The sequence below is a fragment of the Aulonocara sp. 'chitande type north' Nkhata Bay genome, linkage group LG9 (genome assembly GCF_057382095.1).
Source record: "Aulonocara sp. 'chitande type north' Nkhata Bay isolate Kocher_YH1m ecotype deep benthic linkage group LG9, A_spYH_male_GT1.1, whole genome shotgun sequence".
Lineage (NCBI taxonomy): Eukaryota > Metazoa > Chordata > Actinopteri > Cichliformes > Cichlidae > Aulonocara > Aulonocara sp. 'chitande type north' Nkhata Bay.
In genome coordinates, this window is record NC_141352.1 from 23,147,520 (window position 1) to 23,175,220 (window position 27,701).

The 27,701-nt window shown below is 43.7% G+C and overlaps 1 protein-coding gene and 1 long non-coding RNA gene across 2 annotated transcripts in view; one reads left to right on the top strand and one right to left on the bottom strand.

Moving 5' to 3' along the window:
• gli3 (GLI family zinc finger 3) overlaps positions 1 to 27,701 on the top strand; it is a 96,750-nt gene that overhangs the window by 60,484 nt on the left and 8,565 nt on the right. Inside the window, exons 5-10 of the mRNA XM_086306598.1 lie at positions 9,244 to 9,449; positions 12,237 to 12,398; positions 16,387 to 16,588; positions 18,232 to 18,451; positions 20,541 to 20,654; positions 21,573 to 21,713. Coding sequence (XP_086162724.1) covers positions 9,244 to 9,449; positions 12,237 to 12,398; positions 16,387 to 16,588; positions 18,232 to 18,451; positions 20,541 to 20,654; positions 21,573 to 21,713 — 1,045 coding nt within the window. The remainder of the gene's footprint in view (positions 1 to 9,243; positions 9,450 to 12,236; positions 12,399 to 16,386; positions 16,589 to 18,231; positions 18,452 to 20,540; positions 20,655 to 21,572; positions 21,714 to 27,701) is intronic.
• Positions 3,399 to 4,130, bottom strand: LOC147322174 (uncharacterized). Its single transcript, XR_015131056.1, has 3 exons — positions 3,808 to 4,130; positions 3,656 to 3,701; positions 3,399 to 3,550 (listed from the first exon to the last, which is right to left on the bottom strand). It is a non-coding gene; the product is annotated as an uncharacterized LOC147322174 (long non-coding RNA).

Genomic DNA, 27,701 nt, shown 5'->3' on the forward strand with positions numbered 1-27,701 from the left:
GTCATGCACGCAGCTGCAGGGTGCTTATAAGACAGAGCAAGGTTTTTTTTCTTCTTTTTTTGTCACATTTTCATCATTTCTCTGACCGATTTGACTAAATTAGGAATTAACTTTTTTTCAAGGGGATGGAGTAAAGCTGGGAAACTTGTTCCTGGAGCCAAAGGAAGTAAAAAAAAGTTTCCCTTATTAGGATCTCCTATTTCTTAACAGTTTTGCTTCATTTGGGTAGCGAGGTTTGTGAAACGTCCTCCCTCTCTTTGGGTTTATCCAAAATTTCCTCAGGTCTGTGTTTAAGCTTCCCAAAGCTTCATCGAGCCTGCGCTTGGCACCGCCACGCATTCGGCCCCTTCATGATTAAATATCAAGGAACTCCACTTGACATTTTATTAGCCCAACAAGATGGATGAAATGGGCAGAATAAAGTAGGCTGTGTCTGTTCACTTTCCCACCAGCGCTTGCCTTTCTTCTGTCCGGCTTTTCTTTTCTCTCCCTTCCTCTGCATGAAGTATGTATTAGGAAAACGTGATGGATTTCGCTCTGAAAAGGAGATTTTTAGTGCCAAGGAGGAAACACATATTTCTGTCTCTTACCTGATGCTCCCGCTCTGCTTCTTCCTCTTCTTCCTCTGTGTCTCGGCTTTCCCTCCCTTCCTCATCCTCCTGACCCCCACCTTTTTTTTTCTGTTGTTCTACCTCAGATCTCTGTCTGAAGGATTAACCATCTCCAGCAGTGTGTCTCTGCTGTCTTGTAGCGCTGTGTATTGTTTGTGATTTGCTCAGGCCCATCCGTGCGGCTGCTCATTTCGGCAGCCCAGTGTGACGTGTCGAATTGCGAGGGGATCGTGCGGAGCTGTCTCACGGATCCACGAGGCTCCTCGCAGCCCCTGGGCCACACTCATTCTCCAACACCGCCCCTCACCTGTGGGCCGTACACGCAGGCACGCATGCTCATTACCTGACTCGTCGGGTAGCTAGGGCGATGGGGTGTGGAACCCTGAACCCTGTTTAGCTGCAGGCGTCAGCTGAGTTTCTGTGTAAAGGCATCGGGGCCATCAAGACACGGCTTGAGAGGGAAAAGAAAGGTAGATGTGTTTCCTCCATGTTTTCAGAAGTTTAACACTTTAACACCCAGGAGTCCCCCTCCTGTCTTCACTCTTGCCCGAGGCATGCCAGAGGAACTCAAAACACTGACTGAGAGCTAATTCCACCTGTACTCACTCTCTCGCTTTGAAAAAAAAGAGAAAAGCAGGGGAAAAAAACAGCAATCAAGTACGTAATTGGTTGCGCACAGAGATGAAGGTGTTCTACTTGTAAAAGAGCAAAATCAAGCATGGGAGACGACCAAAAAGAAACAAGAAAATCCTCTTTTTTTTCTTGTTTTTTTCCCCTGAGCTCATGTTTGTTCCCTGATTCCAGCCCCCTTGAAATTACAGGAAAAAAGGCCTGGCTCATTTTGTGCAATTTCACTTTCATGTTTTCATTTTCTCGCCGTATACTTAGTTGATTCGTTTTGGTAGACGTTCTTATCGCGATGGCTGAAATTACGTTTAATTGCAGTTCGTTGAAAAAAAAAAAAAAGGCTTTAAAACTGCCTGTGAACAAAATAAAAAAACACAAAGCAAACACAAAAAAACCAACCCTGCTGCGTGGCAAAGCCAAATATAAACTTTTCAAAAACAACGACTGTTTTCAGTCACATTTTGAAACCAGCACGAGTGGTGAGAAGATTTGAATCTGTCTTGTGTTTTTGTTTTTTCTCGATAAAGCCCAGTCCCTTTCTTTCTGAGCGTTTCGCCTTGATCTCGAACAAGAAGCATTTTTCACGTGTGCCTCAACTTTTAAGGTTCATGACTCCTCTGGAGTTCACAGAGGTGGCAGATTCAACCAGAGCCGCTGACACCTGGACCCGTGTGTTATGACTCAACCCTGTCACACTCTCTGACTCCTGCTAATAAACATGTCTTACCGCTCCAGCGGCGTGGAGTGATACGTGCTCACAGAGATGAGCTATATGCCGTTCTGGCAGAACGAGTGTGTATCTTCTGCTTGCGTGTGAATGTGACTGTAACGCACACTTGTAGGAGTTGGGGGGGATTGAAGGAGACTGCTGGGAATTGAACTGCACAGAGAGTATGTGTGAACTGACGACGCAGTGTATGGGAATGTCTGGCACGCCCCCAGAGGTATCCCGCAGAGAGGGAATCCTGCTTGATGTGACCATGAATAGAAATCCTTCCCACCCCTCGGACCCACCCAGGCCTTTGATGTCTGAGGGTCACGCAGAGCCCTCGCAGCGTTCGGGGAACATATTTACCCCGAATGCCTGGCAACCTCACCATACCCTGCTAGCTCTGCCGCCTGCATTGCCCAGAAGAAAAGCTTAAAGCAGACACTGCTGCTGGACTGCAACGAGGAAATTCAGATTAGATGGTGCTGACAGTAAAGGCCAAAGAATGAGTTTTTCAGCCTTATTTGATGAATCACTCATTTGATTTTTGAAGTTTCTAAACTTCAACATTTGACGAGGTGACCAGTCTGGAGCTTAGGTGCATCCATACACTGCATACGACTGTTATTTCCAGCAATTAATCTTCTTGACTGCTTATCCTGTTCATGGTCATTGGGGTTAAAGGAGTCTATTACTGCAACCATAGAGGAAAAGGTGGGATACAACCTGTACAGGTCCTTCTCTTTAATATGGGGCAATTAAGATAATAATGAGCATTTCAAAAGCAAAAAAAGTGGAGAACACATTTCTTTGAAGGGGTGTTAGTAAAAATTTACTGCATAAAAAGCCCTTTTTTTCTCAGATATTTGCCTAAAAGGCACCAATAGAATAAAGTTAAGACAAAACACTGCACGACTCTTACTGGCGCAGTGTGGAGAAAATTCTTTTTATTATTCTGTTCGTCATCCCAAGAAAAATGGTTTGTCACAAAGGCCATGAAGGATTGCTGTGGAAGAGGGAGTCCAGTTTGCACTGGAATGTGTGTTAGCTGCAGGTCTTAATGAAGTCTTAATGAAGGAACCCCTGAATACTCTTTCCTCTGTTTGTGTCTCTCAGTCTCTTTCTGTCTTCTCTCTCTCCCCTTGTCTCAGCTCCCTCTCCTCTCTCCTTGGGTCTCAGCTGGCTCAGTTCCTATGGCCCTTTGATCTCAGTGAAAGGGTTTGGAGCTTTAAAGTGCTTGTGTTTCCGCTGTCAGGAGCCTCTCTCTTCCACCTCTCTGGTTTAGGCTTTCAGAGCGGTGGCAGTGCTGTGCCGTGGCTGGGTGGGTTAGAGGGTTGAGAGTGGGTGGGGTGAGGGGGGTGGGAGTGCCGGCTTCTATGAGGTGGTGAGATTGAGGTGAGGTTTGAGGGGGGGAGGTGGGCATGTGATGCTGTCAGCCTCGGTCAGGAGAGGTACTGACACCTGACAGATCCCAATTCCCTCTAAAACTCTCAGTTCCCACCTCACTCAGCCCCTTGTGGCCACGTGTGTGTAAACTGCTTCTTTATTTTTCACTAATATGAAGTCCTGTGCAGTGTTCTGTTACTAAATCATCCATCTGCTACTAAATATTGTTAGCAAAAAAAAAAAAGAGAGAACAAAAAACTGTCAGTTCACAGTACTGCAATTTTTTTGTGTCAAACAGAGAAAATAATAGAATCACAGAGACCTTTGTGATGGGTTAGGCCTTGTTCAGACTGACTGCGGCAGCACTCCTTGACAGTAGGGGAGCATATGGATAGGAAACATGCTCAGGTTTTGATATATGGTGAATAAAGTTCCATCCTTATAACATATTAAAGCAATATTTTCCCATCTTACCATCAATCAGGTGCTTAGAGTAATCACAGTCAGGGGTTTTTGGAGCCAGTGTAGTGCTAGCAATAGCACAGACCAAGGTAGCTGCTATCTATTAGCATACTACATACTATCATACTAAACTGCTACAGATACTGTTAACATAATTAAACAAAGCACCTATCTTTAAAAAAAGAAATGTATTATACTCATTCATGTAGCACTTTATCTACCTCACATCCTCACAGAATGGCGTCAGCTGGGATTTGAACCAGTTGCCTTCTATTGTGTGAGGCGAAGCTGCTAACCATAGCATCCCTATGAAAGTTAGCATACTCATTAAAAAGGCTACAGTTAGGCTACAGCTAAAATGTTTAGAAGATGTCTAGAAGTGGACATTTTAGCAGGTGAGTGTGTGGGAATGTACTGACTTTTGGAGCCAGCCCACCAAGTGTTCTTATAGGGAACTGCAGTTCTTTGTTGCCCCTAATACTGATTGTCTACAAGTCTAGAGCATTAGCCATCACTAACTTTAGCTTGAGCTTCTTCCACGCACTTGGCTGCTTATAATTTGCATTTACGAGTGTAAAGAGAGAAGAAAAAACCTTGTTATCAAGTTAATGACACCGGACTATGTAATAATATGTAATGTATATGTAATAATAGCTAAATGCTAAATGGACTGGTTCTTATGTAGCACTTTGATACTTTGCCCACATACATACAAGCACTTTTTCTATGGTTAAGTGCTTTCTATCTATAGACATTCACACTTTCACACTTTGAAGCAACTTGGGATTCAGTATCGTGCCCAAGGACACTTTTGCATACAGATTGGATCAGCACCACAAACCTACCAATTAGTGGGTGACCTGCACTACCTCCTGAGCTACAGCTAGCTACAGTATACTATTATTCATAGCTGCAGCTACAGGCAGTAGTTAAGTGTGAACATGAGATGCATCTATGCTATTTCATATTCATTAGTTCCCCTGTAAATGTGACATCGAATCAATGTAATTGTTGGCCTGTGTCATGGAAAAGCTACATTTTCCAGCACTCATGAACCATTGCAGTGTACAGACTGGTTTTAGTAAGACTTCCTCTCAATTCGGCAGGGTCATGACTGCTGGCTTCAGTGCCTTTTTTTTTCTTTCGCGACTCTCTGTGGGAGTAGACTGGCAGCTCACAGATGAAAATTTGAAGGTCCATGAATACAGTTGTTGGGTTATTGGATTTGGACTCGCCAATTTCCTGTGCTGGTCACCAAAGAACACATGAAGAAATGTTCATCTTTTTTTCTTTCATGCGCAATGATTTCATGCTTGAGCTAAAAGTATTTTACAGAGCCCGGTTCCTATTTTAGCACACCGCTATGTCAATACCACCAGGTCAGGCTGCTGCACCACAATGATACCTTGTGTGCCTAAGTGAAGTCATCAGCCTTCACCGCAAATGCATGTTTCTGTCGCTTTCTCCCCACTCCAAAAAAAAAAAAATTATTAGTGTTGATATAATCTTGTTCCAAACAAAGATTCAAGGTCTCGACACTCCCACTCTACAAAAACTCAAAATCTTTTGGGGACATATTTACACTTGGCAAGTGTATATTCATTGGGTGAAATAAGACGACAGTTTAAAATCCACAGACCGCCCCGTGTAAACATGCGATGCCTTAAAGAGGAGCTGGCTGGTTTAAGAAAGGCCACGTGAAAGGAAATAGCTTCCATATGTCAGGAGCTCAGGCTTTCCTTTTGCCCGTTTTGCAGGACGTCTTCTTTAAGGGTTAATAGGAATTTATAAACCTGTGAAGGACGCAGAAGAGTTTTTCTCTTCTAAGAAGAAGTATGTAAAACCCTGCAGGACAACTTTGATGTAAATCTCAAATCAGGTGTATCCGAGACGCTACTTCTCCGCACCCACACACCTACTCTCACATTAGCGCACACACAGGGCGAACATTCCTGCAAACACATGCTGCACATTGTCAGACTGCTTCCTTTTGTCATGTTGATTAATGCATGCTGGCAGATGCTGAGATGATCACGGCCCTACAGAGAGCAGCTGAGCACGGAGGATCGGCCACTCGCTTGCATTTTGTTTTAAAGACGCGCCGAACCTCCTCCGAACTATCAATCTCTCCGCTGTCCTCCTTAAATCCCCTCACACCTGGCTGCGGACCCCTTGAGACGTCTTTTTTTCCCCCCTTCCCTCCTTGTCCAACTCCCCCTCTGCCCTAACTCTTCCCTGTCCACCCTTCCCTCCCAAATTCATAGGTCATATGTTCACATACTCCCTCCTTCCCCTCCCTGAGACTACTGTTCACAGTCATCTCTTCCATTTGTCACGATTTTCCCACCAGTATTCCGGCCATGCAGGCGATTGCTCTGATCTTATTTTTAATTAATTGGAAAAAACTAAGTAAAGGTAGAGGCATTTAGCTTAGGCCGGCGTACGGGGACGCAGCCAACACATGACAGGTTTAATCAGTGTCATGGCAGCCAGAGTGGATGTCTGGCTTCCCTCAAACAGGCCATGAAATTCCTCTGCTCTTCCTCCTGGGTTTTTATTTCAACACAGAAAATGTGAAAAATGCTTCCAGAGATATTAGTTGTGCTTACTTTGCTGCTAACCAAATGCCTTTTTTTGCAGGTAATGGTTAAAAATGTGTGTTTGCATGTCCATTTCTCTTCTTTAATGACTGACAGAGCAGGTTTTTTCAGTTTCCCCCGTGCTACATATTTCCCCCGAGTGCGTACGTGTACGAGCTTCAAGGTCTGCCATGTGACAAGAAAGCAAACATCACCCTGCAGCTATGTTGTGATCTCTGCAAATGAGGCATATGATGGTGGCGTGGGGGCACATGACTTGCTTATCGTGAGCACGTTCTTTCGTTCGCACACCTGTTTTGAAGTGCCCGTTTGCTCTCACGATGGCTTTCTCGGCGAGGAGGAGATTTCTTCCAGCTGACGTGCAAAAAGACACCAATCATATGGAGGTGGAGAAAAATTCCACGACCGTTTGTGTTGCAATGTCAGGTATGAGCCTGAAAGTCGCCACCTTTGCGCACTTCAAACAGAAAAGGTTTTGCTCAGGATTTCTTTTCTTCCTCCGGAGAGCGCCGGCGTCTTTTTCCCGTCCACCTGCTTCAGCGTCGCGAGACATGTTGTCACACTGTCGACCGCAGTGCAGGCCTTTAAAATTGCCCCATAGCCCCTTTTTGGTCTAATTACAGAAAGGCTTCTGAAGATGAAGAAGTTCACGTGTGACTGTGTGTTTCTGGGTCTGCTCCTCAGTGGGTGTGTGTGTCGTTTCCACTCCTCAGTGCTCATTATTGACCCTGGCCTGAGCTCTTTCATTAGGGGGGCTGTGAAGTGGAGGGACGAAGGGGCCAGGAGGGGAACAGGGGATGGGGCAGAGGTCGTAATTGGGCTGTTCCACTCCCTCTGGCCTTGCTCAAGGTCACTGCGAAACAAACGTTGGGCCAGACTTTTTCCTCTCCCTCTTTTCGCTCATCCTTTCCTACTCCTGGGGTCTTTTGTCACAGTAGACCAGTCCATCGGGGAGCCCCAGAGAAGCAGAGGGGCTAATTCAGTCTAATCTTTTAGCCCGTTAATGTCTGCCTGATATGGGGCTTTCTCCACATCCTCAGGGGAAGGCCTTTGTGGTGTAGGCCATCATTATGAAGTTTCCAGGCGCTCCTAACCAATTATAAGAAGTGGGCACAAATTAGTTAATCTCAAACTCTGCTGCTAAGAAGTTTTCCTGATTGTTCTCAACTTTATTTCACATCTCGCAGAAAAGAGAAATTTGATAGTAAAGGTTTCTGATAAAGTGAAGCTTGATAGCGCTCACATTTTCTATTTAAAGAATGAGAATTTGTATGAGACTTGCCAGTGGATTTTGTACAAAATTGTATCCGTCATGTGCAATTCTGTACACGGTTTCATCTCCAAGCCAAGTTCGAAGCCATCTGAGCAATGTAGCGTTGCGGCGCAGCGTTGCTTGTCTGGCCCTGGCTAGCGGTGAGCTCGGTCTAACGTTTCCCTCTGATTAAGACGCAGTGGTGAAAGCTGCCTTTGATCTGAGGAAATGTCTGCGTAGGGAGCAGTTGGAATGCAGCACTCTCCTCTCTGCTTTGCAGATGGAGGGAGAGAGATAGTGTCACAGTCTATTTGTTTGGTCTCGCCACTGCCAGTCTGCCAATCGAATTAACATCTGGATGTTCAGGCTGAAACAAGCCTGATGTCCCTGGTTCAACTGTGGCGAAACTGACTTATTTATGTTTAATTTACTCAAAAATGACAACATAGTGGAATCAAAAGATCTTATTCTTGTACACATGTTGGCTTTAATGGGCTAACTGGTCTCTAAATGGTGTCAGATAGAGGGAGTCTGTGACAGCAATATTGAAGTAAGTTCATTTATAAGTCAAAGATTGAAGAGATATTAGGGCCACTTTAAAGAAATCATCATTTAATAAAAATGTTCTTAATTTTATTAATTTTTAAATTAAATTTTTAAATAAATATATTTTTTTTAAATATTACTTTTATTTATAGATACATAAAAAGAAGGCTTTTTACTTCCCCCCCATTTGCTGTTAATATCAGCTCCATATATCCATCAAATTAACAGCTGACTAATTTCTGCTGAACTTTTTAGATCAGGTTAAAAATACCAAAAGAAAAATAAGTTGTTTACTTATTAAATGCTTTTTACAGACAAACGGTCACAAAGCATTGTGCACAAAAAAGAGTAAAATAAGTAATACGTACCAGGATAGCCCCAAAAATATAAGAAATAATAAAAATAAATAAATTCAATTCAACTCAATTCTTTACAGAAAGCCTCCTTTAGTTTATTTTTATTTTTTCATTCAGTTTTGTAATATCAAGTTTATATGTGACTTTTCAAATATATATAAATATATATTAAAAAAATGATAAACATTTGTTAAACAGTGTGTTTTTAATATTCCTTTCTACACATATATTTTTTATTATTCAAAAAAAATTTCCTGTAAAGAAAAAAAAAATATGCCGAAATTTCTAGCTCCATACTTTGGTTCTTGAGTAGCTTTGCATGAGTCACAGTTTCAAATAATCCGTATTCATCTCAACCTTGTTCTTCTCATTTTAAGTCAGCTTTTAATCTGATTGGCTGCCCCTCATAAACAGATGTTTTTTAAAGCAGGTTGGTGGGTGCAGGTTTCTGTGCAGATGGCCAGAGATTTGTGGCTAAGATCAACAGTTTAATGATATTTCCTCATTATTACATCATACTAAGCGACTACTTCATCCCTTATTGTATCACTGGAACCCCTCTAAGAGCGTTCAAATGCCAGAAAATAAAGAAAAGCACGATACCACCCCCCTTTATGTGACGCCTTTAGTGAAAACCTGTGATTTGAGCTTGTATCATATGTGTCATGTTATCTTAATATTTTCTTCTCTGCAGGCCTCCTGCTCTGGCGGGCAGTCCAGCTTTCTCCGACATCTCCCTCATCCGGATCTCGCCCCAGCGGAACCCGTCTGTGGGGGCTGAGTCGCCCTTCCACCATCCACACCCCTACATCAACCCATACATGGACTACATCCGCTCCCTCCACAGCAGCCCCTCCATCTCCGTTCTGTCAGCCACCCGGGGCCTCAGCCCTGCAGATGGTGAGTAAAATGAAACATAAACTGATACACGCACACACAACGCATGACGCGTGCACACTCACACACTCAGCTGCACACAACCCCAGCAGAGGGTGATAAGGCCTCAGAAGACCCTTAAAAATAACGGCTGGAATTGATTACGGAGGTTCGATTGCTATTAGGGGGAATCTCGGTTGTGTGTATCCGTTTAATTCCTGTTCGAGATCAAAAGAGGTCAGGTGAGAGGCAACCAGATCCATCTCTATTAAGACCCAGGGGTTGGCGAGATGCTATCTGAGTGAGGGGAGCGGGTAGATGGGAGTATTATGAGTGTAGCGCCATCCGTGTGGGTGGGGGCTCAGATTGGAGGGAGGCTAATCCTTTTGATCTGTGAGTCATGTCGGAGACCTCTGGAGGATGCATCAGTGAGCGGCAGGGTCACGTACAGTTACACCGTGCACACGGAGGGAGGGTCGGGCTCAAGTTCACAGTTTGGTGGTGTAAAGGGGGGTGATTCGTATCGCATCCTACTGAGAGCAATTTTACATCTTAATATGGATTTTAATTGGGAAGTCAATTGATCTGATGTGTAGCAGTTCATTTATTTTATACCTTATTTTATAAATATATAAAATAAGTCTTAGCAACTTAGAGAAAGAACAAAACTTTTTAAATTAATAATAAACATATTGAGTTATTTTCATCATGATTTTGGTCATATTTTAATTAAAAAAACAATATCTTTTATTTTTATGTAAGATCTTATTTGCCAAACATCTACATTCACCTCATAGAGCTCCAAATGTCCCAATAATCATTTATGGCCCTCACCTTCTCAGCCATCAGCCTTTTGGTACTTCAGCAGCAGCAGAGACCCACTTTAGCCCACAACCTTGCACTGAAGTGTATTTCTGAAATGGCAAATAGCTGGGACATTTCCTCTGCACCCGCGCATTCGACCTCTTCTCATCCAGGTCTGTTGAAAGCTGTGACTAAGTAACGACCAAGAGTCGTCCCCCCCTCCCCCCCTTGCTCCTTTTCGTGCACTACAGCGATATACCGAAGCTCCGACTCTCTACCCTCCAATTTTCCATTACCGCAAAATAATGTGCGCCGGTCTCGGATTGCTTTAAATCAAAATAGTTTCTCCAACCTACCACATGATCCCCTTTTCACTCCATAATGCTGTGAATTGTGAATGAGGCACCTAATTACTCCTTTAATCAATCCGGTGATTAATTAACCCATCAGCTTTTGTGTTGTTAGTATATCACCGCGCTTACAGGGAGCCTCCTTCAATATGCAAAGATTTTTTTTTTCCCAGCAAAAAGTACATTTGAATAATGATGAATTAATTAACAGAATCTAATGGAGATTTAAAGTGGGTGGGATTTAGTGCCACCCTCTTGCTGCCACACATTTGCTTTCACATCTCTTTTTTTGTGCCCCCCTCCCGCCTTCAATATTTCTCTCTTTTCTATATGAGACCGAGTTCAGAGTTAGGCTCGCCCCTGTTCCTATTGTTATGCTGGAGCACCCGGTGGCTCACGGAGTCCTGAGGCATGTCTCTGCCTTCCCTACATTGAGTGCCACACCGACAGCCTTCCCCCACTCCCCCATTTTGCCCCGAGGATCGCACTCGGATGCCAGCGTTTCTGATTTAGAAATTCTGCAAAGCTCTTTTCTGCGCACGGCTCCTGAATGGGACACATTATGGTTGAATGCAAAAGCAAAGCTAAGGCGGAACACTGGAGACAATTAAGAAACTCCCCCCTTCCACTGAAGACATAAAAGCCAGATCGAATTAATTTAGAATTTTTTTCTGCCATTCATTTAACCAATCATGGATGTGTTCTGCAGGCATACAGGCCAGCCTTAAGAGGAAATCTCCTCATACACTGTTTCTTTATTTATTTTCTCTTTATTTCTTCAATTGGGGGAGAAAAAAAGATCTGCAGCACTCAGTGGTCTGAACCGATTCCATATTTGCATCCAAAACCACAGTGTTAGTCTTTTCCTCTCTCTTTCTTAGAATATTTGCATACGGAAGCCCACCACCAGATGTTTATTTTTAGGCTATGGTTCAAGGACTTACAGTACTCCATAACTAAGGGAATGACTTGAAAAAGAGAGACATTGTAGCACGCAGATCTATCTGGGCAGATTTAGGCCTTTTGTTTCCTGCAGAGTTTAAATGTGCAGAGTCGAGGAGCAGGTTGCATATCTGCATCTGCAGCCCCCATGCGCACAGCACAAGCGCCGTGTTTGGCAAAGGATGCACCAGCCCACATACTCTTACCACACACACATACAGTAAATATATATATTCATGTACACGCTCATGCCCTTTCTCCGGGTGATCGGCACGAAGAGCGAAGGCTGTTTAAAAACTGCATTGTATTGTAAGGCGATCGGTTCTGGTGTTCACAACACGAATGCATCAATCAAACACTAATGCACACTCACTGTAATCTCTGAGCAAGCATCCGGTAATCCCCAGTGAGGCTCCCCACTTCAGGTGATGCTCCCTGTGCAGCTGTTTTGCTAAACTTGATGGTGTTGCTAATGTGCTCATTACTGTTCTGCTGAGCTGATTATCATCTAATGTAAATGAATGCAGACTTAAAACGCAGTGCAGGTGCTCAGCCTGTCATGTTTTTCTAACTCGCTAATAATTTTTCCCCTTCCTTTTGCATCTCTCTCTTTTCCTCTTCCGCCTCTACCCAGCCTTTTTTTTTTCTTTTAAGTGTTTCTTCCGTGGGTGCAGATCAGTTTATGTTTTGGTTACTTTGTTTTCTTCTCCTCCAGCCCCTCACACAGGTCTGACCACAGCTGAGTACTACCACCAGATGGCTCTGCTGGCGGGCCACCGCAGCCCTTACACGTCTGACCTCCTACCGTCAGTGGCATCCGCCGCTGGGGCTAGCAGTGCCAGCGCCCTGCACATGGAGTATCTGCAGGCGATCGACAGTAAGTGTGCGCTCAGAGGTGTCTCATATATAAAACAACAAATAAATATCTAATAATTCTAGGATTACACTAAAACACTGCCTCACACACATTCCCCATTACATACATCCAAAACTTGTTTGATCTCTTTTTTTTTGTTGTTTTGCGTCCATAAGAAATACTGGATTTCATGAACTTTCATTATAAAAAATAGTCAATAATATAGACAGCTTTTTCTTTTTTGGCTTTTATTCATCCACTTAAGCACATTTTATCTGCTTTGCAGTTCACAAAGTTAAAGCCCTGATTAAATATAGTTAAAAAGTGAAAGGTTTTACACCACTGAATATCACTCAGACTCCCCCCAAAAGGGGCAGCTTTGTACTTCATCCACACAACCTACTCACACAATCACACTAAACTCTAGTCACCTACAGTGTTGCACTTGAAGGCACAGATCAACAAAGAATGAAGTCAAGAGATAAAATTGCAATAAATAGTAAAATACATGAAAAAATACATAAAATAAACAGACAGATTGACAAAGACATTAAAAATGATTTAAAAAATCTAAAGGTTAATCTAGAGGTAAGTGATCTAAAAGCGGAGGAAATGAAGGATTTTAAGTGTCTATTTGTTCTGCACTGGGGTACTGGTGGGAACAGCTTACTAAACTCAGATGACAGAACATAATCAGGGTGGTTAATAATGTTTTTAATAATTGTTCTTTATCTAAATCTCTCTGCCCGACCACCAGGATTTTAAAGCAGGTGTTACCAATGGTGCTGAGGCGGTTTCCATTCTTAGCGATTAAAACACTAAACCAGCAGATAAAAGTAAAAGTTCAAAGACTCCTTATTGATATTAAGAGTATAACCTCTGTGATTTACAGTGGCTCTGAGTTTATTGGGAATTATATGTCAACTGTACTAGGCACCAAAACTGGACATTTACAACGTAAGTGAATAGACGCCTACCACATTCATCCCTACATACCTGCACATTTAAGCATGAGTGGCCCCAGTGGGAATTCAACCCTTAAAACTGCACTTTCATAATTCACCTATCTTGTACTATATATAGATCAACCACGGCGAGGAGGTATCTGCAACTTTTTCCTCTGACATGATTTAAATGAGCTATTGTCTTAATGTGTTCGGCTCAGGTCTGTGTGCAGAGGACTTATGCTAATGAGTTATTTTAAAGTGTAAATAGGAAATTAAATGCACACTGAATCTTAGAAAGGTCGGACAGCCTCACCCCGTTCCCTTTGATGAGAATGTATTTAGTCAGTCAGACGCCGCTTTCATGGAAATCCGGGGTGAAGTTCCCCCCGATTCCTCAGAACAAACTAATTAAAACTAGCCAAACTTGTGCGGGTATCAGAAAATTAATTGCTATTAAGTGGGAATTGGAATGTCCCACCATTCATCACTGCAGAAATCCTTTCTTCTGTGTCACTTTTTAAGATTAATAGACTGAAACAAAACAATTAGGGCCAAATTTAAGTAGAGATGCGGCGCTCCTCACTTTTAAAAAAAATCGCCTGTGATCATTGCTGGTAATAACTCATCATGTTTCAACAATGTGTGTTCCTGCGCCTGAAATATTAACACTTTAAAGCTTTGGTTGGATTTCAGAGAAAAAAAAAAACACATACAAAGAGCGGCGTCTGTCAAGAGGCTTTCGCTGATAATCTGGGCTAGTACGACACTGCAGCTATTTTAGTCAATTTCAAATCAGTTTAATTACCTTCAGAGAGCGCTCTGCTAATGAAACAATGGGCCTGTCCTGCCTGTTTGTGCTCTAATGGGCTATTGTCTATGCTCATACTGCCTAATTAGCACCATAGCTCTCATAGATTACTAAAACTAAAGTCTACACTGCCATAAAGTCTTTATTTGTGGTCTTTATTAGCTGACTTTAATCTCCTTGCTATTCTCCACTAACAGCTGGCTGTTTTTCTTATAAACAGGCTTGCTTTTAGCAGCATTTTAGCATTTTTAACACCAGAGCTGTTTTATGTAACCTGATTAATTGTAGCTATTAATTATATGGTAGCACGTTAAGACTTCCTGTTTGGAATTCATAAGCAGTATAAACATTTCATAAATATTAATAATACATTAAAAGGTAGCTGTAAGCATACAAACATATTTACTGTTATATTACTGCTATAACTCTCCAATAGGCACCTTTAAGTGGAAACGTGTGTGTAAACAGATGAATAACAATGAAAACAGCTTTTTAAATATAAAATACATCTTAGAAAAAGTTATGATGTCTGACGCGGTGAAAATTATTAAACCTTTTAATGTCCTTTACACTCTAGCTGTCTAAAGCTACATTACTGTTTACTGTAAACTGTGTATTAAATATTAATATACCGCTTATTTATGAGAAATGATGGAGAAAATATAAAGTAAAAATGTGGTTTTAGCAAACAGCTGTTCACAAACAAAGAGATTTTGACCAGATTACTCGTTTATATCAGCGTCCTTGGATCTCTAAAATCAAGTTTATATCACACTAAAAAGTCTATATTCATAAAATCCCTCTCATGTGGCCCTCAGGTGTGTTCGAGACGGTTCAAGCACAGCTTCGGAGCCACGTTTTATTTCCACCGCCAGTCAGTCTTGCCCGTCTGAACCCTCTCTGGCCGTGAGAATTAATGACGGGGCAACTAACCAGCCATCCCGTCCATAAATCAAGAGGAAATTAGAGGGACAGTCCCGCAACGAGCCAGCACGTTTCTGTCTCGGTCTTCCCCGGTTGGCTGATTTATCATTTGGGCTGTGCATTAATAAATACCACTCCCATGAGATTTTGCAGTGTTGGGACACAGACCCATCTCATCAGCTGTATTCCCCCCCACCACCACCAAACACCACCACCCACCCCTTCACCTAATTCACCACAAGTAGACGCTTTCCCTCTTGCTCGCCGCTCTTGCTTGCGTGGAGTGTCAGCTGGTGTCAAATTTAGGACGCGCAAAGTTGTGCAAAATCAGATGTGCCATGCGGTGTTCCTCGCTGTGTTTAACAATGTGAAGGACCCCCGTCAGAAACACATAAAAAAGATGGCTTTTCCATACAGTGACATTATTAAGGCAGCGTTGCTCTCCTTACGTGGCCTGTGTTTGCCAGAACACCACTGCTGCCACTGGAGCAGCATCCACACACACACACGCGCACACACACACACACACACTGTGATTACCATGTGAATGGAGCGTTCTGTAATCGCTGGATGTGTCAAACGAGAGATGGAGCATTTACATTTGGGAGATGGATGGATTGTGGGGGACGTAAATATGGAGGGGGGTTATCGGGGCTGCCTAAGCTGGTTTTGTTTGCCTTTATAAAATAACTCAAAATGTTTTATTTCCAAATCTTGAGTCACAAAGTCATTGTGTCAGTTCACGCACAAAGCACGACATCCCCTCAGCGCTTTTTTTTTCTCCCCCTCCTTCCATCTCCCCCTGTTTTTCTCTGTCTTGTTTGTGACATCTCCATGTGAAAAGACAACAAAAGTCATGTTTTAATCTCTACCCGTTGCTCATTGTATGTGCGCAGAGAATGGTTGCGCCGTTTCCGCCTTTTACCTTTTCAAACCCCCTTTTTCGTATTTCCAGTCAACACTGATTGCATTTGAATAACGAGTCAAATTGGACTTGATTAAATATTACCATACACAGTCGGAGCATTTCTCCAACATAAAAGGCATGTTTTCTCATAGATGAAATGCAAGCAGTGCATCAAGTGACAGCCGAATACTCGTTCAGATGAGCCTTTTGTCTGATGATTGACAAAAATGTCATCTGTTGGGGTTAGATTAGGTTAGAGTTTGGATGCAAAAAAAAGTGTAAAAACCAGCAAATGCTCGTTTCATTTCAAACATTTTCAGAGTTTAACTGATGCTCGGATATGGGTGTATTTTTAAGTGTACCGGTCTTTCTAAACCCAGATACTTGGCGCTCAATCTCCACCTCTTTCCTCATCCCCCGCAGGCTCTCGTTTCCCGAGCCCGAGGCTTCCGTCGCGACCCAGCAGGAAACGCCCTCTGCCCATCTCACCCCTCTCTGAGCACAGCTTTGACCTGCAGACCATGATCCGCAACTCGCCCAACTCCCTCGTCACCATGCTCAACAATTCCCGCTCCAGCTCGTCTACCAGCGGCTCTTACGGTCACCTCTCGGCTGGGGCCATCAGGTAAAAACTGCCCTGAATGTTCTTATAGCTCCTGATTAATCGTTTTATTTGTTATTAGAATTTTGAATGGTCTGATATCTTTGTATTGTGTGTATTTGTGTGGAAAATGTGGATGGTGAAGAGGAAAGGGAAGTCTAATTAAGGACAAGTGGAAGTTATAGTGCTTTTCTATTCAGTTGTAACACACAAAGTGCTTTCATACAAGCCCGATTCACATGTGCTTTTCCCCTATTTTAACCCAACATTCAAACTCTGATAGATGCGTTGGGCTGACTCAGGGTTCAGTATCTTACCCAAGGATACTTCGACATGCAGTTAGGAGGGATCAAACTAGTAGACAAGCTACTATACTCTTGGCCTACATTGATTGACTCCCATGAAAGGAATTGTGGGATTGACCCATAATAGGGACTAAAGATTTTGACCATTACTTTAAAAGTAAATCACTCAGTTGTGAGTCACTTTTGAAGAAGGGCTTTGTGCATTTGGTTCTTTCAAGGTGGTCATTCTGGAACTAACATGTGTCAATAATGAATGAATGGATGGAACAGCTGACTCTCCCCAGGGGGAGGATTAATGCTGTACGTGGTGTTTCCGATGCCATCGATGCTCATAGTAAAACTCCATAAAGTTCAATAGGATCAGTGTGTACAACAAAAGTGTACCAGAAGTGTGGGGTGGTGGGGAAATAAGTGTGTACGTATCGTCCATGTCAAGGCCCCGCGTGGGTGACGATCTCCCAGCCAGCCAGTCAGCCTGCCTCCCCGGCGGCTCGTGTCAGTCATCCGGTGCACCTCACGGAAACATCACATACATCACGCCTCTGTAACCGAGACTAGCAAAGGGAAGCGAAAGAGCAGAGTAGAGAAGGGAAAAGGAAAGATCCATCGCCCCACCCACAGCCATTGATCAGCAATCTGTAAGAAGAGCCTGATCAATCACGCTGCACACTCATCCACTGTCCAAGTGTCAGGGCCCAAATAACCAAAGCCAACAGACTGATGAGTGATATGACAAGCGGATGGGCCCCCAAATGTGTCTCGGCTCATTGATTTCCACTCGGCTCGTAATAAGATCAGCAGAAATATGGGTCGCAGCGAGAGCAAAGCGTCAGAGCGCAGGATGAATGGAGGCCTGTGCTCGGAGCCACACAGATCTGTGTTGATTTGGAGGTCCGTCCGTGGTTATACAGACCCCAGGAGAGGTTCTGGGTCGCTTCTGGCATTTTTATCATCCACAAAAAGTTAGCTCAGGTTGCAGGTTAAGAAGCTACAGAGGGGAAAAAAACAAACTCTGCTGCAGTAGATAAAAAATAATTTACATGGCTATAAGATACACCTCAGATTATTTATCGTGTGTATCATTTGCCTGGTGGAAGAATGACATACTGCCTTACACAGACCACATGATAATTCACTGTGTTAACAAGCTGAACATTCATTGGCAGGGATTTGTCGACGGTCCTGTGGTTCCAGCATTACCGCACCATCTCCTGTCAGATTGTCCTCAGGGATTGAGGCGCTATCCAGAACAATCCATTTACTCACTATCTTTCCCCCTTTTGTGCCTCATTTCTTTTACAGCTGATTTTTTTAGTGAAGTAGTTTAGTGAGGATTTTTTTGTTTCCCCGTGCTCTCTCCAGCCCAGCATTAAGTTTCGCCTACCCTCCGACCCCGGTGGCTTTGCATGTGCACCAGCAGCTGATGGGCCGTCAGCCGGGCATTGTTGGCTCTGCCTTTGGCCACAGTCCACCTCTCATCCACCCAACACCAGCCTTTGCCACCCAGCGACCCATGCCTGGCATCCCACCATCTGGACTCAGTGCCAGCGAGCGCTCAGTCATCTCCAACGACTCCTCGCAGGTGAGAGCGATGGCTAGTGCCTCTGCGATTCATCATTGCAGGTAATAGATAGCAGCGTCTATGCCAGCCACATCTGAGGGAAATGCAGCGAGCTAAGGTGGTATAGGCAGGATCCCCCCCTCCATGTGGGCCTCTCCTGGGAGTTTCCTCCTACTTGTGTTGTCTCTTGTTTTTAGACTGCCGAGCGTGGCCCAGAACCCGCCTGCAGCAAACAACAAGGGGCTTGTTAGCATAGAATCCCACTGCTGACTCCATTAATCACTAGAGAGAGAACAAGAATATAGAGAGGGAATATTGACATGGATGGATGGATCCAAAGGGACTTTTTCCTCTCATTCCTCAGCCCTTACTGTATGTGCGGGCCTGCATTTGAAGTGAATATTCAGTGTTTATTACCCATCCTCCCTGCTGTGTCCCATGCCTCGAATTTTATGTTATCACAAATGAGGCCTCATTCAAATCGGGCACACCAAAATTGCCTTTTCCCTTCTGCTAGAGTCAACAGAATATTGCTTTGAGGCCACAGCTGAATATCAAATATTGGACAAATGCTGAGGAGACTGAGAGAACGGAGAGTTCTGTAAAACACTCCAAATTATGGGAAAAAACATTTTCAGGAATAGAAAGTCAAAGAAGAACTTGCCTGTTTTTTTCCACCAGAAGTTTAAAAACTCTTTGTTAATTCTTTTATTTCTTCTAGCTTGATATGTAACAAGAATTCCCTCTAGGGCATATTTAAGCCAGGGCCAAAGTCAGGTCATTCATTGGTTGAATTGGTTCATGTGTTTTTTTTTAATTGCAATGATTAGGGTAGCTAATGTGATACACTGAATTGCATTGCTTTTCATTAGCTCGGTTAAAGCTCTTGTCTGGGACTTGCAGGAATCGTTAAGGTTCAACCACGGTTGTTTTTTTTTTCAGGCTGATTAAGTAAATGACTGATTGACTTATAAGCATCGCATACATTTTTAATAATACCATAAAGAATAAAACAAAAAAATATATATGAGGAAATGGAAAAATATACAGTACTGTGCAAAAGTCTTAAGCCAGCCCCCCCTCATTTTCTTTGTTTTGCTAAGAAAATGGTAAATAGGTGCAATTATTTAACTAAATATATATGCAAACACACATGGAAATAGAGTATTCCAGGCAAGAACACGATTTATACAATTCTAATGAGCTTTTATCCTTCGACACAGCCTGAGCTCACTTTAGCAAGCTTTATTGTGATTTCTTTAAGTAGTCTTCAGGAGTAGTTCTTCAGGCTTCTGGAAAGTAATTCAAGGCTCTTCTTTGGATGGTGGATGCCTCTTGTTCTGTTCTCTGATGAGATAATTTCACAGTAATGTTGAGGTTTGGGCTCTGGGGAGGCCAATCCATGACTGATAGTGTTTCGCCAGGTGTTTTTCTATTCAGGTATGCTTCACTGCACTCTCAGTGTGTTTAGCATTATTGTCATACTGACAGGCATAATTCCTGCTCCCTAACACCACTGATTGAAATACAGACAGAGCTGCCACTGTGTTTTACAGATGGCTGTAGATACTGAACCATTTGTTAAATCTCTTCCATACATAATAGCAATGATTTGAACAAAAAAATTACATAAAACCTGTTTGTACTGATTTTCAGTCCAGTTGTTGTGTAATATGACAAACCTCAGGCTCCCCCCTCCTCTCCCCCCGTTTTACTTCCTCAAGACTTCAAGACTGACTTCTAGAAAGCCACGATTCCTCATTTCTCTTGAGGCTTCATGTGTCTTTGCTAAGCTGTCTGTAATGTGTAGACACAACAGTGGCTCATTCTTTTAGTTTGGCACCTAGTGGCTAAACAAAGAAAAAAAAACACTGAAAATGGTCAGGCACAAGGACTGGACTGAAAATCAGTGAAAAAGCAGCCAATGTCCAAAGAAAGGCTTTGAGAGACCTTCAGAAAGTCTGGAGAGCTACTGCTCGTGGCCAGTTTAAAAAAGTCTGATCAGATTTTTGTACAGTATAGTCTTTATAGTCGAGACAGTGACACTTTAGGCTCAAAGAAATACAATCTAATAATGTAATCATGTAAATATTCAAATATTTCTTCACAGGCCAAACCAACGAGTGAATCCGCTGTGAGCAGCACAGGAGACCCGATGCACCACAAACGTTCCAAAATGAAACCAGAGGAAGAATTGCCAAGCCCGGGCGTGGTGAGCATACAGGTGGGAGTCACCCGCACTAACTGCAAACATCAAAATTAGCTTTCATTTACTGACTCAATAGGTATTTTTCACTTATATGAGAACTCCACACATTCTGGGGAAAAAAGGAAGCAAATTACTGCAAAATCCCACCAGCTTGATTTTATTTTTAGACCCCCCCCCCATATAGCAAGCCCATATAGCTGCTGGTCACCTGCCAACATGGCTACAACAATAGGCAAGCCTAACAGCCACAGTTTAGTGTTTATTTACCTGCATCTGGCTGATTTTCCCTTTTTTCCCCCTCTAATCAGTTTCAGTTTCCGAAGCAAAACTATTCATTGATCTTCGGGACACTGGTAGGAAATTGTTTTTGCTTTGGTTTAATCTGAATTTAAATGGCTGGGGTAAAGAAAGAGAAGTGTGATAAGAGTAAGTGTCTGCATCTGGAGGAAAAATCTTACGGGGGTCGATTCTCAGGCAGAAGAAAGAGCCTGAGGTGTGCAGTGGAAGCCCGGGCTCTCCTTTAAAGCCGTCTCCAACTCCCTGCTCTACTCCGGCATCTAGCTGTGACAGTGAAATATGTCTGGGCTAATAGAGCAGCCTAGGGAAGGAAGAGGGGGTTAGATTCCTCAAATACTCACCCCAGTCTTGTCGTATAAAAACCACCAAAACAGAGAGGGGCTTTCAGCGCTACATTTCCGCCCTGTACTCTTTTCTCCCAGGCAGCCAGGTGAGGTCAGCTGTGCGGGGGCACTGCGGCTACACCACTAACCAATAACCTTCAAGGCTGTGCCTTTCATGTGAAAAATGGCTTTTGTGACAGGTTTACATGGACGGATGTCAGGAAGAGGAAACGGTTACTTTTGCTTTCTAACTTTTATCTCAGCATGTTGTGCCGGTGATACTGATTGTTGTGCTAAAACTTGTTTTCCTCAGGACAATCCCGACGGTATGACTTTGGTGAAGGAGGAAGGGGACAAGGATGAGAGCAAACAGGAGCCAGAGGTAGTTTACGAGACAAACTGCCACTGGGAAAACTGCTGCCGTGAGTTTGACACGCAGGAGCAGCTAGTACAAGTGAGTAGATTTTAAAACCCACTAACAATCACAAGAAGTGTTCAACAAAATAACTATAAATGACCTAATATGAAAACAATTTTTCGTTGCAGTCTCACTGTGCTCATACTGTCAGTTTGAGTCACAACAAAAGGGTCATGAGTTCAGGAAAAAATCAGCTTAGCATTTTAACCAAACGTGGAAAGCTATTTGTGTAAGATACCTGATAATTAGTATTTAGTAACAGAAATAAATGCTACAATGTCACTCACAGACTTTTGTAGACTGTCATATTATTTGACAGGTAATGCCTGTAAGCAGATGTATGAATATGAGTATGTACAGTATGTGGACAAAGGACAAGATTTTTATTATTGGAAGCTTTCTGGCTTCTGTCCACAGAGAACGTAAAAGAGAGTTGGCATGTGTGCAAAATGCATTGGATAAGCAGATGGAAACAGAACCCAGCAGACTAGTGAACAGATTCCCTAGTTTTTGTTAGACACTTCCCTTAAAAATACTTCAAAAGTATTATCTTACAACTTGAAATAGCTGAGGTGATGCCTTTTTCATGGTAACACAGGATAGCGTTGCATAGGTATTCATATTTGGGGCCCACCTCTAGTGGCCATTCAAGAAACTGCAGGCCTGGAAGTTGCTGCTTGGATTGCACATAACTCCTGGACACGCAACTAAGCAACTTAGTCCCAAAAATGTTTAGTATTTCGTCATATCAACTAAAAAAGTGTTCATATGTCAATGTTGTGGCTTCACTGGAGAAAATTTCATTGTCATTTGAAACTGCCCATCCACCCGCAGCCTTGGACTTGCATAGACTGTTGTTGGTCCATCAGCCAGTGGCAGAGAAGAGCGATTTTATAACACAAACTGTGAAAAGTGACCATTGTCGCCACTGTCTGTACATTTCATGCTTCGTTTTTGGATTTTTATTTTAACCCATCAGCATTCGACCAGGCCATCCTCCTCCAGCAGCACGGGAGTATGTTTGTAATGGGTGAAAATCCCTCTTTGTATCCTGTCTGTACAGAAATCCATACGCAAATATTTGCAGTTCCATAAATTACACATAATGTCACTAAACTGTGCTCAGAATATTTGCTTTCAGTCACTTCACCACTTTTTTTTCTTGCTGCTGTTAAGCAAATGGCTGCTATTGCACTCAGGTGTCATTCATGGCTTACTATTGGGAGAGAAGTTTCTGCACTTCTCTGACAGGAGCAGCTTGTCTTGCAGGTAACAAACAGCGAGACACAACAGGGTGTTTGCATCTGTAAGAGGCAGCAGAGCTACCACCACCAGTCTGCTTTTTTTGTTTTCTATGCTGTGAGAGGTTTTTGCTTTCCCTTTTCTCAAGCTCAGTACGTCCTAGCACAATCTACAGAAGCTGTGCTATTTTGGACAACGCCTGCTATCAGCCAACAACTTCTGCCTGCGTGTTTGAACACCAGCAGCAGCTGCAGCAGGGTCGGAGCTGCGGGCATCGGCTGTTGCTGCTGCTGGATAATGCTTTTGGAGATCCGTGGACGGTGGTAATGGGCTCAGAAGCTGAAAAGCACATCACACAGCTGAACGGTGCAAACTGATTTGGAGGGTTAAGCCTTCCAGAGTGAGCTTTGTGTATTACACTGACTTGGCCGAACCCCCCCACCCAGCCCTCCGGTCTGTTATCTGAACTCTCACACAGCCCGGGAGATGGATGGTTCTCATCGTCTTGTGCCCGAGGGTTCGCTGTAAAGCTAAATATTAATGACATCACGGCTGTGTCACCCCCGCCATGGCTGCTCACACTGGCACCATTAGCTTTGGCCCGTGAACAGCTCGGCCATCAGCTAAGTCGAGGAAGCAGAAGTTCAGAGCGAGCGATGAAATTACAACAATAGAAGGGGACGGTGTGCGTGTGCGCACGAGACACACATCTGATAGAAAGATCCTCAGCTCTCCACAGCTGTCTACTTGCCGTCTTGACATTGCAATCCTCAGCCGCGGTGGTAACCCCTATCTATAATTGATATCCTCAGCACGGAATGGGCTGCCTCCCGTGTTTGAAGGGCTCAGCTCAAAGGTTGAGGATCTTGACAACTTCTTGCCCCGTGTTTCAGGGGGCGGGGGGCGAGCGGAGGTGGTGGGAGAGGAGGTGAGAATGGCCGATTATTAGAAAACCTTGCCCACATCCACCCACCTTCTTTAGTCACACCAGGTGGCCACTCGAACAAAGCCGTGTCCTCTCATTCCTCCACATATACTATCCGGCCTAACCCCGCCAAACCGCTCTTATTATCAGATCGCCGTGTAGACACACGCTAACAAAATCCTTATTAGTTTTCCATTTTTCCATCCGCCTCTCCAGCGTTTGACTTTTTGATATTACGTTTTATTTCTCATTTTCTATGCACATGCAGATATGCTGAGAGATGCCAATAAAAGTCTTCGCCTACAGAATCCCTGCCCTCTAATTCAGCAGAGCGGACGGGAAAATGCTCTTATCTCTCCGCACCCCCACCCCCCTCAGTAATAGGATAAGTACAGTATTTGGACCACAGTGGCTCTTCTCACACATTGGGGAGGGGTTTGGGGGCTGGGGGTGGAGGGGGGGGGGTGGGGGGGGATTTCCATATAACTAAACAATGGAGCGTCCCTTCCCCCTGTACTTGTCTTCTGAAATGGCTTTGGGGAAAAAAAACATGATGAGGGGGAAAAAAGCCTTTTTCTCCTTGGTTGTAACTCTTTCAACCAACACAAACTTTCTACAGCGACTGTGTTAAGAGTCGCCGTCATACCGTAAACGCCTTTTAAGTTTTAAAACTGGCGGCTTCACTGATTCCAATCCCCCCTCCCTCCTTTTTCTTTGTGGTTGGCCTAATTTTAGAATTAAGCCTTTGCACCACCCTCATTGCTCTCCACCTTGTTCAAAAGCACTCCTGCCGTGCTCTTGATGCATATTTTTACACTCTCAAACGTGCTTTCACCATGACACGCCACAGCGTTCCTTTATCATCTGCGTTTAAGCGCTCTCGGTGCCGCCGATAAGATAAACATCAGATCTGTGCAATTTGGCTCACTTATCTGGCCTACCCAGTCAGCAAAAGCGAGGCGGGCGTCAATTTTCGTTTGCTGTATTTATTTCATTTATTACATTTCAACTCTTTTGTACCTCTCCCATCTCACTCTCCCCTCAGCTACACATTCTTTTGCTTCCCCATTTTTTTTTTTTTTTGAGGGTGGGGGTGACACAAACCTCTCCCTCTCTCATTTTCTCTTTCATTTTCTCTGCCTCCCCTCTTTCCCCCTCAGAGGGAGTACTTTTAAAGATAAGGCCTGGTGGCTTCTTTAATGTCTCTCTTGAAGTAGGCTTTTTTCGCTGGGGTTTGTCGCCGGAGATGTGAACCCCACACTCCCAAAATTCCCTAATATGGCCTTGCTGAACAATCTTTTATTTTTTCATTGATCTATTACCGATCCTTCACCAATGAGAAGTCTAAAATCAAACTCTACCTTGTTGCCGCAATTTAACACTGAAAAGATGTTGAAAAAAGTGGCTTTAAGGTACTTGCATATAATGCAGTTTTACTCGATGATTCATTTTTTTACCCTTCAGCTTTTTTCCCTATTCAAAGCCTGTTTATTTTAGAATTACGTGAAAAAAATAGGTGATGCTGGATATCAGTACTTAAACCAATTGTGGCTTCTGAATTATTTCTCTCTCAGTATTGCAGGCAGGCACAAATAGCAGGCTTGTTTTGGAAGATATGACAGACTTTAAACTGGGGTGTCTGAAGAAGTTGGTGGTCTGCATGCGTGCAATTTTTTTTTTTTTGAGCTAATAAAGCCTTTTGCATCCTCCAGAGCCTACTGTTATGTTCCAGGTCAGCTTCATAGGTGGCGCTGTGATGTCCTTGTTCTTAGATGGGGAGCTGCCTTTGGTCAGCCGGTGTGCACCCTCGCTGAGGTGACTGCTGCGCGCCTCCCCAGTGTTAAAGGGAGATAAACGCAGGCGCAGTCTGAAGGCAGTCCCCCACACACCCTCTCCCGCCTGCTGGCGCAGGCCTTTAATTGGTAAAATGCTGATTTTTTTTGATCAGGAGAAGGATTAGGCCCCTTATCTGTCTAGAGTATCATACTCTAAGATGAAAAGAGTGTGCTGAATTACACATGCCAAATCTGGCTCCCTCCCTTCCTTCACTCACTCATTCCCACCCCCCTCACTTCCCATTTACTTCCTCCCTCCTTCCCTCCCTTCTTTGCCTTTTTCGTTCTCGCCCCCCCCCCCCCTCTCTTTACACAATGCACTTCACCAACTGACATCACAAAGGAACATATGATTTATTAGGCGGCGCTTGATAAAGCTAAACGGTGTTGCGGGTCCCACAGCTTAGTGAAATTGCCTTGTAAACAGGCCCTCTTTTCATGCACGCATGCATTCTAATGCGTGGAGGCTATGTCCCAGAGAGGGTTTGATAAGGAGACATGGAGATGGATACTGAAGTGGGGAACGGCAAAAAATGCAAGGAAAAAAAAAAGAGAGAGTGGCTTGATCCTGTGTTTTAGTAATGCATATAAGACATGAGCATTTGAGTATTTTATGGAAACAAATCATGCTTTTTTAATTTATTTTATTTTATATATATATTAGTTATTTTACATATTTTGTTTACATGAATTGGAGTGTAAAGCAATTGTGTATTTTCGGGTTATTTATGTTTATTTTAAACAGTTGTTTGAACCAAACAAGGATATGGACCAAGAAAACAGTGCCTGCACCTCTGTGTGTGTGCGCGTGCACCTCATATGTCACAGACGGCTTCACTGTCCCCTGTGTCCGTGTCCCTTGCGTTCCCCGTTGTGCGACTCCCTCCTAAATCCATCTTGGTGGCGTTTTTACAGTTGTTGGCCGATAAGCTGGCAGGGGGAAGATGAATAACCTGCCGCGCCGGCGCTATCAGCACCTGTTTGTCGATTTAGCCGGCCAACGGGGCCTGTCTGCTCAGCATGGAGATTATTGATTCAATAAGAATTGCCATTAGATCTTGCCATTAGGTTTCTCGGCGGCCCTTCTCCCCCGTGCTGCCTGTCCCCCTTTTTGTCAGCCCGGAGGCTCATGCATCACGCCCGTCAACGACCTCCTTCGTTTTGTACAAACAGAGTGTGACTGCGTATCCATCCGTGTGTGCGAGCGCGCACTGCGCCGTGCCATCCACCGGCATGATCCAGCGCCGCGGCCCTTCTCCTCATCGCTCTCAGCCGGCTGATATTGAACGCTGGTCACAACAGACCGATCGCTTGCCACCGGGGTTCCCTCACGGAGAGGAAGAAAAAGAGAAGACGAGTCAGGTTTTTCCGAAGCTCGGACCAAGGTGGGGGAGAAGATCAATCTTGGGGAAACTTCGCTAACGTCCATGGTCAATCAGGCTCCAATCATTTCCCCTGGAATTAGTCTTGTTTTGTCACTTTAAAATTAAAAACTGTCAAGTGAGAATAATGGCGGTTCCTTGCCGATATATTAGTGTCAATTTTACTCTTTGCTTTTGCGCTCTGCTGTTACTGTTTTCACTCATTTGTTGGTACTCATCCTTTAGTATTGCTGGGAAGGGAAAGGCTTGGGGTCAGAATAAAAGAATGATTTTAAGAAGCGCGGCGTCTCTCTGATGTCATGGTCATGCTTGCGCTTGGGGTCATGATCTAGCCAGTGAGCGAGGAACTGAGAAGGTACAAAGATGACATTGTCAGGGCAGCTTCATGCCTGGAGGGTAAATGACCCTGGGTACTTTATCTGCTTTGGTCCTGCATGTTTTATAGCTCGACAATCTTGGATTTCCCAGAGATTTAAGAGCGTTCAAAGTCAAGTATGTATTCATCTCCCTTCCTCTGTCCCTCCTCGTTCACCCTAAAGGTATAAAGAGTCCTCTCTGCTGCTCAGGAATGTAATAATAGTGGTTTCTTTCAGTCAGGATATTGTCTGTCTCTGTGGGTTTAAATTGCTCTCGGATAGAC